Source organism: Gymnoscopelus braueri (genome assembly GCF_963280865.1).
Source record: "Gymnoscopelus braueri genome assembly, chromosome: 14".
In the NCBI taxonomy this organism is placed as follows: Eukaryota; Metazoa; Chordata; class Actinopteri; order Myctophiformes; family Myctophidae; genus Gymnoscopelus; species Gymnoscopelus braueri.
The window spans coordinates 31,309,258-31,326,688 of NC_137619.1; the positions used below are offsets into that span (position 1 = coordinate 31,309,258).

Here is a 17,431-nt window from a genome sequence, read left to right on the forward strand (position 1 = left end):
GAATATTGGATTATTGGATAATTTGGAAAGCCACATGGTAAACGGTAAAAAATCACGACACACGATGAGGAGACAAACATGGAAGTGAAGGCTGCACTGCCACAGAAAAGAAACAAGGAGAAGAAAACCATGCCAGGAGAGATGACTCAGGTCAGGATGAGTCCATGATGGATACAGAGGGAGTCTATGATGTGAAGATACAGCAACTTGAGGTCATTCACCGAAGATTTCTTTATGCAGATTTGTCATTTCTGGACACCCAAGAATTCTGCCTCATCTGAACCAGTTCTGTCCCTAAATCTGCGCTTGAGGACCGCAACAAGTGCCTGCTTAAATGTGATAGTAGGGCAACAGTTAACCCTGCAGTCAGAGCTGAAAAGCTTAGCAGGCCAGTGGGACAAGCTGAAATTATTACCATTGGATGAATATGCAACCAGGTACCGGTACTGTGATCATGTAATTACCCATACTGTGATTAAATCAATCATCATGTCTCAGTCATCGTGTCTCTCTCCCTCACTCAGGATGCCATTGTTGTTGGGAGTGTTCAGAGAGCCATGCAGCCTTCTACATTATGTAAGTATACAATACTGTACATGAAACTATCTCTCTACATTGTTCTAATCCAGAATGTAAAGATACCGGTTCTGTGATCATTTAACTCAATCAATTATCATTCCCACCTTTATCTCTGTCTCCCCCTCTAACTATTTTAAAGGTTGCCTTGTTTGAAGAGGAGACCAGATTGTGACGTAAGCTACATTCACGCTAAGATGTTTACATTGTAAAACCGCACTTTTAGTTGTAGCATCTTGTCAGGATAATCGCTGTCCATATTCCATGCCTGAAACACGTCACATGACCTGTGTGTGTCTGTACTGAAAGGCACAAATGCTGTCATAGCATTTGGTCACAACACACAAAACATGATTGACATTCTAGGCTACTCAGTTCAGGTCTAGGACTAAACAGGAAAGTGAAAACTAAAAATGTTGTTTGCATTTCATACTTTGTGAGCTTTCCACCTGCAGTGTCCACTGGCACGCCTAAGGGGTGTACCGTGCGCTCGGAGCAAGTGTGCGTATGTTGCTTGCTGTTAATATGGTTATAACCAGAAGCCTGATTGTCTGAAACGTGGTTTTTGTGTGTTTTGGGGGGAGGTTTGGCACCCTGTGCCACTATTGATTTTGCACAAAGAATAGGATAATTCGAGGGCTATCAAAGGCTCTCTCTTTCTCTCTGTGCCATGGTTGGTGCTATGGAGAATTAATGATTCATAAATTGTGCTAAAGCAATTAAAGATCCCAACTCCTTTCCTAAATAGGGCGGTTGTTTTCAATGATTGAAGCAAATAAAAGCCTGGGCTATTAATTGAGGCTTTGCAATATATAGAATTCAACGCTCCGAATCAGCTGTGCTGTGACAAACATGGAACAACAATGATCTTTTCCCTTACATTGAACAGGAAATAATAATCAAACCATGTACTAACCAAAATCCAAAACAGGGCATTTAGATTGGTTGGAATGCAAATCATTTTCTCTGTGGCCAAGATTGGTTGTGAACTCTTCAGTATCACTATCACATGGTTGTTGTGGAATTATTTGCTTGTTTGAGCTTGACCTTGTGTAGGTGCTAGGTCCAAACATAGCAATAGTTATAGTATGTGTTTTCAAACATCTTAGTGTGGATATGGAGCCTTAGTTTAAACATACTTAGTATACTTACATTTTAATAAATTATGTGAATCTTATTTGAACTTCTAGCAGAGCATCTTCTTTCATAATTATTTGTACTTCTACTTGAGTACGGAGATTGCGTAGCCCACAGCCACCTCTGATCAGTAAAGAGTTCACGGTCCACTTGAATTGGTACGCTTCGTGATTGTTTGGGGAAAACTACCATACTGTAGGTATGCATACACAGTATATACAGTATGTGTGTTGTGCCCCTGTCTCCACCACCCTCTTTAGACAACTCAAGTTCACCAGGAGCAGCAATCGTCTGAAAACACCCTCAGATGTTTGTAGATAGAATAAGCAGACTCTCCACAAGTGTGTTGTGTTGGCTCTCCACCACCCTCTCCAGACAACTCACCTTCCCAGCAGCGTCGGGGGCAGCTCTCTTTTGTAGGAGCAAGCTGGCAACCTCCATCTTGCCATACTTGGCTGCCACGTGCAGAGGACTGAACCCTTTCTGTTGAGCACAAAGGGGAGACACATCATCAACGTGAGACAGACAAAGACTCAAAGGTAGACCGTTGTCTTAGTTATTATTCCCCTGATTATCATGGTGGACGTGTTTGCCTTTGTTGACTTAACTCTGTATCTGTGGATCTTACTGCTGCTATCAATGTCATAGCATTGCTCACATTTTAAAACCTCACACTCTCAGGTTTGGCATTTCCTGTACTCTGGTATTTCCTCTTTTCTTTTTACAGAAGGTTCCGATGAAGGTTTATGTACTGGTAAGTGGACCCAGTGCCCATTGAAACCATTCAGTTCACATTGCATTGTTTTAAAGTGTATTTGCCAAGTTAACAGCCACAGCTTTTTGATGGTCTTGAAAGGTTTCATCAAATGGCGAAAAGCTAAAATACCCGAGGTGCTAGAAATTCAAGGTTATGAGACGTTTCAAGAAATCTTCTGAAGCAAAGCAAGAATTAACGCCAACTATAACATTTTGATCACAAGGCTGGCAGGGGGTTTCAGCAGGAGAAATTATGTTCTGGCAAAGTATGTGCTTAGACTGACTCTAGACGGCAAATATAAAACATTTAACACTTGACTGAAAACATTTAATGCTCCCAGAAAAAAAAAGACTCTGAATCTCTCATTAATTTAATGAGGTTTATCATCCTCTCAGGAAGTGTGGCAAAATGCATGGGTTTCACTTTATGGCATACAGAGTGACCTGAGATAATACAACGTTGTGTCCTGTATTCCCCAAGATATTCCATATCTATAAATGGCTGTCGTATAATGTGATCATGTTAATTTAAGCTTCATATCTCATGTGTGAGAAGCCATTTTAAGGCATTAGGTCATATTTTCCACAGGCATGCAGGTCTCTCTCACAGATACAAAAATAAACCTCTCATTCCACACCGAAACACTTGACCTCGTTTATTACAGAGTGATAACAGTGATACGCAGTGTGGTAGTCTAATAGATAAATGTTTTATAGTTCCTGTGTAAGGATGTAGGCACTGAAATAATGCTGACGTACTTCATGGCGTGCAGTCTCTAAAACAACACAGAAACAGCATAGGTCAGATTTGTTCTCTCTGCTAATTCCCTTCTAAAAATCTCTACTTTCTCTCTCTCTGTACTATGACATCATCCCCCAGGACAGCTGACTTAGGCTACGTCCCCAAAGATGCAGAGAGAGAGAGAGAGAGAAAGAGAGATAGAGAGAGAGAGAGAGAGAGAGAGAGAGAGAGAGAGAGAGAGAGAGAGAGAGAGAGAGAGAGAGAGAGAGAGAGAGAGAGAGAGTGTAACACCATGGGGTTTACCCTTCATTAATCTTTGAGGTCACCTTCAAGGATAGCCCCCAGTAATAGCACACATGCACACTCACACGCACACACACACACACACACACACACACACACACACACACACACACACACACACACACACACACACACACACACACACACGTACAGTATGCATGCACCCATGCATACATGCAAGCACGCACGCACCTATGCACACACATGCACACAGACGCAGATATACAGTATGCGTGCACGCACATGTACACACACACACACACACACACACACACACACACACAAACACACACACACACACACACACACACACACACACACACACACACACACACACACACACACACACAAACATCCAGTTCCCAGTGGTCTCTACATTATCTCTTTGACCTTGGTGTGTATGCAATTAACCACACGTGGAAGCACCAGAAAATGAGCTCCATTGTCATGGTGACGTTATCTGGTCATGGTGACTGAATGTATACGAAAAAATGTGCCTGTGGGTAAAAAGAAATGAAAAAAAAGAACCGCTTTAAATTACTCAGCAAACACTAATACCCACACTGTCCTGGGTATAATCACTGTGTAAACTTTGTATGACCTTACCACCCCAATGGGAATGATTTTAGCTGAGCTGTTGTTTAGACAAACCTCAGATATTATACGTTATGTCATCAGGCCTACCGGTACCTAGATATGAATGTTAAGGGTTACAACCATGTGCTGATGCTTAGTTTCATGGCAGCAAACTGCATGGAGAGATGATCTCTGCGGATGTTGGTGGAAACAAGAGAGCAGAGCCTTCTAGTGGACATAAATGGTACTGACATGGATGTTGTTTCTGAGGCTCTCAAGCCGTGTGTGTATGAGGGAGTGCATGTGACAGAGAGAGTAGGAGAGAACATCTGTAAGTGTCAGAGCAAGAAAGAGGAAGTAAAAGTGGTAGAAGAAGCAGGGAGGGAGATGTGCAGTATACAATACACCAGTGGTCCCCATACTTTTAAGCTCAAGACCCAAAAGAGAAATTAGACGTTTGCCCAGGACACAAACTAGTGAGCATCGCAGATCTGCAAGCTCACAGCGCGGCGCGAAGCGATGATCTGTGAGCTTGTAGATCTGCTATTTTCACTAGCTATTTCCCCCGCTACTTCTTAAACTTTTTTTGTATTTATTTATGGGAATTATTCGATTGTTTTATTTTATTTATGAAATACTTTTGAACAATTTTGGAATTGTTTTTAATTGATGAAAAGTTGTGATTTTTTTTGTTTCAACTTTTTTGTAATCTTTTGAAATAATATATGTATTTTTTAAATGTAGGAAACGAAAAAAAGGAGATATTTACTCGCGACCCATAAAAATTGGTCCGCGTGACTCAAACATGGGTCCCGACCCACTGTTTGGGAAACAGCCTGCACATAAACAGTGCAGGTTGCACTCGGGCCTGTGGAGTTGGGGGGGGGGGCATGGAGAGAGAGAGAGGGCCCTCCAACAATGTGTTCATTGTCATCAGGCCCTTGACAGTGATTCAGATTGCCACCTCGGAGTACAGCCTGTGTTCAGAACTCACATTAAATTTAAAATGGTGCCATTATATTTTATGGTCCTATGATAAAATTCCACAATTGTGATAACCTCTATGACATTTCATTTCCAAAATTCCATTCAGCCCCAGATTATTTGTTCTAGGTCAGTCTGAACCACTTAAACACTAAATCCTTCATTGACCAGGGTCCCCCAGGGGTCTACTCTATACCAATCCTGTTTTCCCTCTACACCAAATCTCTTGGCTGACTATAGCCGATCTACAAGCTCACAACACGTGCCACGTGTAGATTGTCTTGTTTTCACCAAATATTTTTGTTGCCAGACCCAAGGCGTCGGCCTACATGAGGCTTTGTCCCCTTTCGTCCATACATGGGCAAAAAAGAGGGTTAGGGTTCGCATGACGTGTCGCATGACGTGTCAGGCTGACACGTCATGCGAAGTCCGGCGTGACGTAGTGCTCTGATCTTATAAAGTACTAGGAATGTATTCTGACGAAGCCAATTTCGTCCCCCTTTCGTCCATACATGGGCATAAAAGGAAAAGGAATTTATTCTGGGTCTGGCAGAACCAGGTCTCCTGGTCTTGTTGTAGAATGTTAGCCTATTGTGACATGACCAGAATTGAGACCTAAAGAAGAAAAACCCATAAGTTGGCTCGAAACTAGTATCTTGATATACAGGATGATACGACCGACTTCACACTGAGCAACTCCCTCCCTCGGGTCAGCAGTGACACGGTAAAATCGGGCCAATAGGTCCACTGGCGATGCTGTGTCTACTGTCTACTGCTCTGCACTTGGCCCTAACACACCTGGACAAGAGAAACACACACACGTCAGAATGCTGTTCATTGACTACAGCAATTTTTAACACCATTATTCCCAAACAGCTGATAGGGAAGCTGCGCACACTGGGTCTCAACACACCTCTTTGCAACTGGATCTGGACTTCCTCACCTGCAGGCCAGTCACAGTCAGCACTTTTTTGTCCCCATTGTTGTCTTCTCTCTCTCTCTCTCCTTTTTAATGTTTTTAATGCCTTTGCCTCTTTTGAATGTGTCTGCTGTTTTTAAATGTGACAAGCACCATGAGTTGCGGAGAACTGTATTTTGCTCCTATGTATGCCTAGTGGGTATTATGAAAGTAACAATTAAATAGATTCTGATGTGTATCATTTGTATATTGATTAAAAAAATAATGATACTGTTGATCAGAAGAAGAAAGGAAATTGCCCCCTCAAAGGGGCAAACCCATTTCAGTCTGTAGGAGGATGTCAAGGATTTGTCTCAATGCAAGGCCACTCAAATAGGTGAGAACCTGAGGTCTCTGGTGTGGAACAGGGGAAAAGTACCTGTACCTGTGAGTGCGAATGCGTGCGTGTCTGCGTGAGTGTGTGCATGTGCGCGTGAGTGCGTGTGAGTGTGTGTGTGTGTGTGTGTGTGTGTGTGTGTGTGTGTGTGTGTGTGTGTGTGTGTGCGTGCTTCATAACTAGTAGCTAGCGTACACTACTAGGGCCCGTAATAATAGCCTGCACTGGGGGCACATTTATGGCGTCGCCTTGCAAAAATAACTTTATACGACAATGTATAAAATAGGGCTGAAGTGTGCATCTTGGTGTTGTGTGTGTGTCCAACCAGTGGCTGACCTTTGTGGCAGAGGAGAGCGACGCTCCGCTCTCCAGCAGCATGGCGGCCACATCCTGGTGGCCCTCGCGGGCGGCCAGGTGGAGTGGGGTGTAGCCCGAGGTGGTGGCGGCGTTGGCCGCGGCCCCGCGTTGCAGCAGCTGCTGGACGATGTCTGCCTTGCCCAGCCGGCTGGAGATGTGCAGAGCAGTCTGGTCATCCTGAAGAGAGACGAGAAAAGGAGGAGAGAGGGTCTAAAAATTTGATACATGAACATTACCCATTTTGATTGCAATGTTTTTTTTGGGCTTGAAAGTTGAGATCAATGGTTGCCCATGCATCCAGATAAAGGATCGACATGTTTTATAACCCCACCCACCCTGGTATCCAGAGGCCAGGATTTGGACTCATGTCTGACGTGAGCCACAGTAACCTGTGACTTGACTTGGACTTGACTATCTTGGTCTTGACTCAGACTTGGAGGTTTTATACCATCTCATGGGAATTAGCAAAACCGCAGCAGAATAAGAACGAACAAAAACAATAGTGTTTCAGAACCCTTCATAAAGTAAGACGAGGTATTGATTATGAGTCTCAGTGTTCTAACCTTGGCTCTGATCTCCACCTTGGCTCCGTTCTGCAGCAGGTATCGAACCACGTCTGCCTGGCCTGCCCTGGCTGCCATGTGAAGTGCCGTCTCACCTCGCTGGACACACACACACACACACACACACACACACACACACACACACACACACACACACACACACACACACACACACACACACACACACACACACACACACACACACACACACACACACACACACAATCCAACAGGCTGTAGGTTTTTTAACGAAGTTTAAAATAGATACACTTAGCAGATGCATGATGACTTCCAAAGTGGCAGCTAATCACATCAGTGCTTATATGACAGTTTACCAGTCATTAAACCAGTCATCAAAATTTCTCATATACATAAAAGAAACATTACACTACCAGAATAAAACAAAACAACAGAATTATTCAAATTGGGTTTTAAGCGTGATCCAATAAGCATTCTAAAGGACCAGAGGATGTTGTTACTGTCCCCCTACCACGTTGGTGGTGTTGGGCGATGCTCCATGATGCGTCAGGGCGTTGACAATGTTCTCGTGGCCCATGAAGGCTGCCACGTGGATGGGCGTCAGGCCAGACTGCAGGTGAAACATACGGTCATAAGTACATGGTGTTTTTCTTTAAGGATGACATTGACCATCTATTCACAAGCAAACCATGTCAGCTGGCCGTCTGTATAGACATTTAAAGTTTAAAAATATAAAGAAATAGCTGATCTGGTTCAACATCCACATAAAATCCACATACAAAGCTAGTCACGTGTAGATTAGAAATAAAATAGGTTAAAGTGAATCCAGTCCATTTGTGTACCTCAGTGACAGCCTGGATGGAAGCTCCGTGTTTTAACAGCAGTTCCATCACTTTGACCCGGTTCTTCTTGCAGGCGATGTGCAGTGGTGTGAAACCGTTCTGTGCAGAGGAAAACACACACACACACACACACCCCCCAAAAAACTTAGGCTAAGGACGCAGGTAGGACGCAGCTGAAATACCACAGATATGTTAACCCGCAGAGCTGATTTTCAGTTCAAACTGAATTAATTCCTTTAGCTGTCGTTGCTGCCTTGAGACTAAAGATGGAATCTGTACTGCACAGTGAAGTTCACAGTTCTTCTTTCTAAGACGACTTTGGGTCACCACGCCAACAGCCACCACACCACATGATAACAATGCTCAGTAGTGCATGGCAAGTGACAGACCTCAAACACCCCGCACCCCACACGCACGCACGCACGCACACACGCACAAACACGCACACGCAAACTAACAAACACAACCGGATACCCTGAAAACCTTGGCTCAAGCTTAAAAAAAGCTTAGAAAATGACTAATCTGACAGGAAGCAAGTGACTGGGCAGAGAAAGTGACAGTTGGCACACACACACACTCACTGCTTTTTGCTTTCCCATCTATCTATATATCTGTCTGTCTGTTATTTTGAAAATTTTAAAAAGCAGATCCACAAGCTCACAACGCAGTGCAATGCTTTGCGATGCAATGCGACGCATACGTAACATAGACCCCCCTGCCTTCTTTTCCCCTTCATCCTTACCAGGGCCTTGGCATTGGGGTTGGCCTTCTTGTCCACGATGAGCTTGGCCGCCTTGTAGTGGCCGCAGTGCGCTGCCACGTGCAGCGCCGTCAGGTAGTCGTTGGTCACGTCATCCACGGGCACGTCGTGCTGCAGCAGCAGCTGCACGCAGTTCTGGTGGTCGCCCTGTGTCGCCATGTGGAGCGGGGACAGGCCGTTCTACAGGGGCGGGAGGGACCGGGGTGACGGTGGAACGGTGGGATGCGGGGAAGGGAGAGAGAGTGGGAGGGAGGGAGGGAGGGAGGGAGAGAAAGAGAGAGCGCCAGACAGGGCAAGGCGAAGATGGAAATGGAGAGAGAGAGAGAGAGAAGAAGAGAGAAAACGAGACAAACACACACGACGCGGACAGACAGATGATGGACACACGGACATTGGACAGGCGTTAGGGGACGTGGTCGCGCGCTCTGCGGAGGAACACTGTGAAGGCGGATGTGGTGTGGGTTCTGAACTGTTTGTGGGAGCATTGTTATAACGAGGACATTACAACAACGTCTTGTGTTTTGTTACGCTGGTGGTCCCGCGCGGAGGGGAGGGGGGGGGCTACGCGGCCACGTCGGGCTGGTCTGGTGGGGAGGTCGCACAATCGTTATGGAGACAGTGCTGCACAACACTAGAGCAACAGCGAAATAACAGCTACTAACTTTTAACAGTTGTTAAATGTGTTAATTTTTTTAATAGATGTAAGGTTAGGGTACCAAAACCATATTCATACTTATTATCAACAATACTGTGTCAAATGAAATATGAGCCTGTTATAGTTACATTTCTATTCTCTTCTATTCTATTGAATGTCCAGTAAATAAACAAACAAACAAAACTATAAAAATGTAAACATGAGTTTTTGGTGACCCTATAATTGCTTTCCTAGACAGAGTAAAGCTAAAAGCAACTGATCGCATCAGTAGCTACCTTGGTCTTGGACAGGATTGGAGCCCCTCTTTCCAGGAGGATCTCCACCACCTGCTCATGGCCGCTTCTCGCCCCGCAGTGGAGCGGCGTCAGACCATCCTGACAGGATGAAGAGAGATAGCAAGAGAAAGAAAGAGAGAGAGACAGAAAGAGAGAGAGAGAGAGGGAGAGATAGGAAGAGAGAGAGGCTATATTTAACATGGTTTGTCTTTTTTGTGGTTGTCAACTGGTTTTGTGTGGAAGATCTTAATTTTTGGGTCCTGACCCACTCCACTGCACCAAGTCAGAGAATAACAACTTTATAGTCCTCGTGATGATATGTAGGGCTATTGAACGTCTTCATCAATCAGTCCTCTGGTGTCTCACCTTCGTCTTGGCGTCTATTTTGGACCCTCTGTCTAGCAGCAGCTTCACCATGTTGCTATTTCCTCTTTTAGATGCTACGTGGAGTGGTGTGATGTCATTCTGAGAGGACAAGAAGAGAGTTACAGCAGGTTAACAATTGACAACAATAGTATAAACATTTTAAAAAGGCCTGAAGTGAGTTCATTGCACTTTTGTGATTTTGAAGCACATTCTGTCTTCTCAGATGGCGATCCTTCACAAATGCACACTGAGTGCTCCTAAGAAGGCTATTTACTCAGGTATTCCTATTAAATGAGTGTGATTAACACAAATACAATATGCGACTATACAATATACTGTAGAGTCTACAGTACATTGTATAGTCTCATTGTTGTAGTGTTACGCCACAGGCCAGAAGCACTGTAATCACTGTCAATAGCAACACAAACACCAACACTCTCTCAGATGTGGCTAGATAATATAATTACAGGCCATCGTTGACTCTCATTAGTCTAATGTTGCAACAAATATTCTTAACGGCACGTGTGGCTGAATTACTATGTAAATACCATAGTAAACAAAAGTTAATTCTACACTGCTTGCTAGTTGCTGGTGTCAGCAGCGAGAGGCACTGGGTGAGATAACATTTGCATGTTTTATTCATTAGGGCATTGGGGCCTTTAGGCATTTAGCTGATGCTTTTATTTGATCTTATCCTTCCTACAATAAGTACAGTAAATAAATAAATAAAGAATGAACATCTTTTGCAAGTGGCCTACTAAGTAAATTTGACCATAATATAATGATTAGAATTTGAAAACAAAAACAAAAAAAGGCTTGTCACTTTGGCCCAATGACTGTAGTTTACGGCTGTCAGTGTATGTAATGCCCCTTCTGGCCAGCAGAGGGCAGATGATACTCACTCTGGCCATGAAGTCGACAGCAGCCCCTCTGTTCAGCAGTAGCGTGGCTACGTTGATGTTGCCATAGTGAGCGGCGATGTGGAGAGGAGTGAAACCACTCTGAGAGAGAGAAAGAAAATAACACAACCACACACGCACACGTGCGCACGCACACACACATACACAATCACACGTACACACATATACCACACACACACACACACACACACACACAAACAAACAAATGCACACATGGGAACAAACAGATGAACATGTGCTCATAGAAACAAACAACATGTATGCACATTGCAGAGGCACGCACACGCGCACGCGCGCACACACACACACACACACACACACACACACACACACACACACACACACACACACACACACGCGCACACACACCACCACAGACAGGGAAACAAAAACAAGGGTCAGTATAGGCTATGAGCTTGATATCAATGTCATTCACAAAGTCTACAATTGCAGCAGACTATTTGTCTACTACAATAGAGGATATACAGTATTCTCATGTGTCTACAATCACAGTCCATTCAACTAGGATGCACTCTGTTTACCGTACACGTGCACACACTCATATGACTTTACTCAATCTGGCAGAGAAAGTCTTCAGAAACATCAAACATGGGGCCAATGCTACATTGACACGTAGAGTGTTACATTCAGAATTCAGTATAATTGAACACAGGCCTCTATGAGCGTTCACAATACTGAATGCTGCCACACTGGGGAAGTTTACACTCACAGTTACGATCACATAATGTTGACACAACACCACCAACAGTCAAATTACTGGTTAATAAGTATGAAGGCTTCTGACAGAAAGAAACCACATCAAAACTAACAACTTTGTCGAACGACTGTGTCACCCGCTGAATACAAAAGTCATGCAATGCCCTTTTGGCTTGAAAATCTGTTATGTTTGATGAGCGATACTGTCGTACAACAAAGTATAAATTAGCAGTGGTGTAAAGTAACTAAGTACATTTACTAGTACAAGTTCAATTTTGAGGTATTTTTTACTTTAGTGGAGTATTTCCAATTTTCAATACTTTTACTTCTACTCCACTACATCTCTGAGGAAAATAATTTTACTTTTACTCCGCTACAATTATTTGAAAACTTTAGTTACTAGTTACTTGTTATATTTAGATTTTTATTACTAAACATACATTAAGCTCTATATATATTCCGGCTATTTGAAAATAGCCAAACTACAAGCTCACAACAAAATGTGAGTACTCTTCCACCACTGTAAATTAGGCTTTAGAGATAAGGTGAACTTATGGGTTGTTATTTAGCAATGTTTTGTTACATTGCAATGTACATCTATTTGCTAATGGCTTGAATTACTGTCACTTCCTTCCTGGTAAAAAAAAAACCTGGCTTAGTGTCAAACAGCTGTGAAAGCAACACTGTAAAGCCGTGAGTGCTAATTTGTCTCCGAGAGTGTACAAAATGTTCCGGGTTCCATTTTAGCCAAATCCGTCCAATCAATGAAGGAATTTCACACCAACCTCTCCAATCACAAGTGATCCCCATTTCAATTAACTATTTCGTCCTGCAGAAAGCAGATGTCATATAGATGTGTATCCACCATCCCATTCCCTACATTTGCTCTCTTTACACATCCAAAACAAACACGCTGCAATGTGGACAACTAATAGCTGCTATTTTCACATTTGAAAACAGAAATTAATTCAACGTAAATTTAAACGTAAAAATAAGATAATCCAAACTTGGCTGTGTTGATCAGGGAGAATATATTTCGTTTCTTGTATAATTTGTCATCACTTTCTTCCATCAGAGTGTTTTCATCATGCACTGCATTGTGAACTTTATATTGTCAAAGCCATTTTCACGTCAGTCAAAACAACTAGCCTGCCAGCCAGCCAGCGAGCTGGCCAAAGCCCCAGAGCGATGCCAAACATAACAGATCTTTGACAGAGGACAGCCTCTTGGATTTGGTGTGACCAATGGGTCCTTCTATTCCCTTAGAAATAGTTTTGGGCTAGCTTGCTGCTAGCTTGTATGGGTCCCATGCAGAATAAACACAGGGGTGGGGGGGATTTGTAAGGCAGACTAGTCGTAAACTAATCAGACTAGTTGTCTAGTTGTCACTGGAAGGCTGTGTTCCTTTAATATTTGATGGCCATGCATGATGCCATGGCTAAAGTACTGCTCTTAACATTCTGATGAATGATAACCACTTTTCTTGTGGTGTTATTGACCACATTCACATCCACAGTAAATGTTGCTGTTATTTCATACTCAAAGTGTGATACATTTGACCATCCCTTGAGTATGTAGTAAGAGCCAAATGAGCACCATGTGAGTATTGTCGACTATGCCATTACGCCGACTTGAGTTGCCATGCTATCTTGTTAGTCAGTTTCATGTATTGTCACAGGATCTTCACAAGGAACGTGATAATAAGAGGTCAAAAGTGAAGCAGGAAAAGCCATGAAACCATTAGACTTTAAGGGTCCCTTGGTACCCCAATCCTCCAGCCATAGAGCAAACATTGTTTACAATACATCAGCATTAGCAAGACATGCTAGAATGATTGCTGCCTAGTCTCACGTAGACAGATGATCGGAGATCTCCTCCCAGGCAGAGATCTCTGATTGTCTGGCTACGCGAGACTACATGCTGCCTAGTCTCGTGTTGCAGTCTGGTGAAATCTAAATTCAATTTAGGGGTTAGAACAGCAGAGAAAACCTTCGCTGACAAACCCACAATTATTGCTTTGAACACAAATCATGTCACTGTCCCAATAGGAAGAACCACCTTAAGGTCTTCGCAATGGTTCAGCACTGCAGTTAAGTTTTAAATCTCTGAATTGTTTCCACACAGTTTTTGCCCATACATTGAATTTAGATGTCACCAGACATCAGTAGGCGGAGATCTCTGAGCTATACTGTATGCTGCCTATCTCACTATCAGCAACAGCAGATATCCACTACATGAATGAAGCAATGGGGAGAAGGGAAGGGGGCAGGTGGATGGGTTAAACCAGGAGAGGGAGTGGGGAAAGGGGATGGGGGAGCAGCAACACTACTGCATGAATCAGGGGAATTGTATGTCTTTTTTCTTTCTTTTTAGTCTGCGATAGATAGACTAAGGAGTGCACAGAGTAGAGGTGTACCTCTGTCGTTCTATTCACCATCATCTACAGAGCCAGCCAAGAAAGGAGAGAACGAGCGATTAGTAAGCAAACAAAAATCCATAAACATAAAGGAAGGGTGGGGAGAGAGATAGGGATTAAGGAGCTCAGTACAAAACTGAAATCAACAACAACAAAAAAAGGAAGGGATTCAGAACTCAAAGTCAAGTGTTGTTGTTACTGTCTGAACCGAGCTATTAGTTGTGCGGGCGTCGTTTCCACAGTTTAAAGTCCAGCGTGACAGTGAGCACGCATTCTCTTCTTTGCACAAGGCTACGGTAGGTCTTCAAGTAGCGGTTGTTTAACAACAGGGTGCAATTAGCAGGAGAAAAGGCGGATCGATCGCCCTTCTCCAATCTGCTAAAAAGGTGCAGAACAGAAGATACAAAGAAATAAAGACAGAAAGAACGGACGATAACTGCAGCAAGAAAGTGAGTGACCAAAAAAACTGTTAAAAAGAATCTATCAAACAAACCAATCAACCGAAAGATCTGAACCGGTCAGTTCTCACCTTGGACTCCACATCGGCATTGTGGTCGTTCTGTAGTAGCAGGGCCGCGGCCTTGGTGTCGTCCTTGCGAGCTGCGATGTGCAGGGCAGGTAGTCGCACCTTGCCCTTAGTATCGTTCTCCAGAAGCAGGGAGACCACCTGGTCATGGCCCTGCTGGAGGGCCACCGCCAGGGGGGTGAAGCCGTCCTGTGCGCGAGGGGGGGGGTAAGAGGACCACAGTTACTGGGGTTGGGTAGGTAGGCTATGGTGCAGCATTGGTCAGTGTACCAACATAGGATCTTAGGCTTGTCAGGATCAATATGAGCAAATAATAATAATTTTATCATAACATAAATAACATTAATCATCATCAATTATAGCTATGAAATAGATATTTCTATTGCTGAATGGATAGCTGCACAATTATAATAGAAATTTAGAAATAAAAATAAAAACAATAAAAAAGATTGCATCTAATGGCTAATGGTGGGCTACAGCGCATCAAAGCTTTCAATCCAAGCGAAATCTCAAAGTTCTATATCTTTGATGATTTGTTATCAAGAGCCTATAAGAAAAGGCCTTGTAATGTGAAAAGAAAGATAGCCTTCTTTATCTGTTTTGCCAGCAATGTTTTCCTTCTGTTGTTAAGGGCAAAAGCTGTTCATTCCTGTGATACTCAAATGGTTCTTGAGCTTGTGAGATAGTAAGAGAGAACTGGAGAAAACTGGAATGGATGGATTTGTCCTTGGGCTGTCACCACATAAATGTCAGCCAAATGTAGCCACCACCAATGCTATACAGTAAACTCCTCAGTGCTAATTCAACTCTGAGAGAGTCACAAATGGATATATTAACAGTGAGGATTTTACTGTGTATGTTCTTAGTAAATTCAACTTAAATTTAAAAACAACATGAAATACTGATAAGAGTTGTCCTATTGTCAGTCTTTTATAATTGGTGATGGCTAAATTGAACTAATGTTCACCTGGGTACTACCAGACAAACAAACCTCACATCACAGTGTCATCTGGTTCTTTCTCACTCCGTCAGCGTTGGTGCTGGCTAAACATTGCTAATGTTTGCATGAGTTTCGCCAGTGAAGAGGCGATTCTCATACCCCAGTTGCACCTGACCTGCTTCTTTGGGCGCTCAGGACAAAGAACCATCTGACTATCGGCAGAAGAAAACAGGGATCTACCTGCTCATAGCGCTGTGGCCAGTACACGATTTAACTTGAGCACCACTTGTGTGACATTGAACAGATGTAGCTACAGTGTACACGTTGCTGCTTTCTCAAGCTCAGTCCCTGCTCACACTGAACCTAAGTGTAGGTGCCTGTTACATAATGCTAGAATAGGCCCACTTCATTCTCCCACATACTTTACACTCATCATACAAAATTCATCCGTACATGTGTGCGTACACGTGCTCGCATTCATGTTGAGTGCCATGGCTATACGGAGCATACAGATACGGATGCAGTAAGTGTAGTGCTCAGGTGTGTTAGGTTAGTGCATGTCTATTTATATGTGCGTGTTACAGCATGTGCGTGCGCTTATCTGTGTGCGCATTTCAATGCGTTTCACGTGTTCTAACGTTCGAGGCTCAACAGATGTGAAGTTGGTTTGACTGGCTGGGCTTTTTCTCTAGAGATTCTCATTTCAGCGCGTGCGTACATGTATGTATGAGCGTGTTAATTGCATATGTATGTATGTATTGCATATGCATCTGAGCGTGTGTGCGTGCACACTATGCCCGACGCAAGTGTGCACGTATGAAAGTGCACGTGCGCGAGTTCCACTGGCAGTGAGGCTGCGGCAGCAGCCTCAGGAGGAAGGACAGGCAGCCGCGGGAGCAGACCTCCTCTGTGACCCGCTCAAGGTCACCCAGCCAGCCTCCATCACCACCACACACTACCAATCAATGAAGCAGTGCCGGGCGCTAGTCCCTCACGGAGAGATCAGTTGGAGAGGAGAAGGGAGGGGCGGGGGGACCCACAGAAGGGGGAGGGGTCGCGAGCAAGAGAGAGAGAGAGCGGGAGAGAGAGAGAGAGACATTAAAAGAGAGAGAGGGAGTGAGCGAGACAGTCAGAGTGATGAGAGACAGAGATGCAGGAAGTCACAGGCAGACGCAGAGTGAGCGAGCGAGCGGGGGTGGGAGGACAAAGGTAGAGGACAAAGTGGTTAGTACAGAAGATGCAATGACCACATAACACCCAGGTAGAGATAATGCAACGATATAGAGACGTGGTGGTTGTACAATAGAGATATGCTTCAGAACTAATTCTAGAGGTATTACAGGAATGACACATGGATATATGCGTGCACGCTCTTACTGTTTACCATGCCAACCTACACACACAAATGTATATGTAATACAGTACCTCAGTGGCCATACTCTGACTGGCATTGTGCTCCAGAAGGAACCGTACCACCTCCAAGTGGTTCTCTTGGGCTGCCATGTACAGGGGTGTGAAGCCATTCTACAGCCATAGAAGACAAGATACAAACACACCCACATATTACGTTAGCATAATAATAATAATTATAATATGAACTCTTTGACTGCCAGAGTATTTTCATAAAGTACTCCCCCAGTGCCAGCGATTTGCGTGTTTTTTTATTTTGTAATTTTTCATTCAAATAAATTGTCTGATTGCGGTTTTAAACACATACGACAGTTCTACCAGCAGAGAGCAGCAAAT

At 43.7% G+C, this 17,431-nt stretch overlaps 1 protein-coding gene across 1 annotated transcript in view; it reads right to left on the bottom strand.

Annotated features, from left to right (window-relative positions):
• Positions 1-17,431, bottom strand: part of LOC308100967 (ankyrin-3-like) — a gene marked incomplete at its 5' end in the record, with an annotated part of 144,595 nt that overhangs the window by 64,309 nt on the left and 62,855 nt on the right. Inside the window, 12 exons of the mRNA XM_080450186.1 lie at positions 2,098-2,196; positions 6,706-6,903; positions 7,290-7,388; positions 7,780-7,878; positions 8,111-8,209; positions 8,853-9,050; positions 9,801-9,899; positions 10,167-10,265; positions 11,069-11,167; positions 14,220-14,243; positions 14,749-14,934; positions 17,111-17,209. Of these exons, the coding sequence (XP_080306312.1) occupies positions 2,098-2,196; positions 6,706-6,903; positions 7,290-7,388; positions 7,780-7,878; positions 8,111-8,209; positions 8,853-9,050; positions 9,801-9,899; positions 10,167-10,265; positions 11,069-11,167; positions 14,220-14,243; positions 14,749-14,934; positions 17,111-17,209 (1,398 nt within the window). The remainder of the gene's footprint in view (positions 1-2,097; positions 2,197-6,705; positions 6,904-7,289; positions 7,389-7,779; positions 7,879-8,110; positions 8,210-8,852; positions 9,051-9,800; positions 9,900-10,166; positions 10,266-11,068; positions 11,168-14,219; positions 14,244-14,748; positions 14,935-17,110; positions 17,210-17,431) is intronic.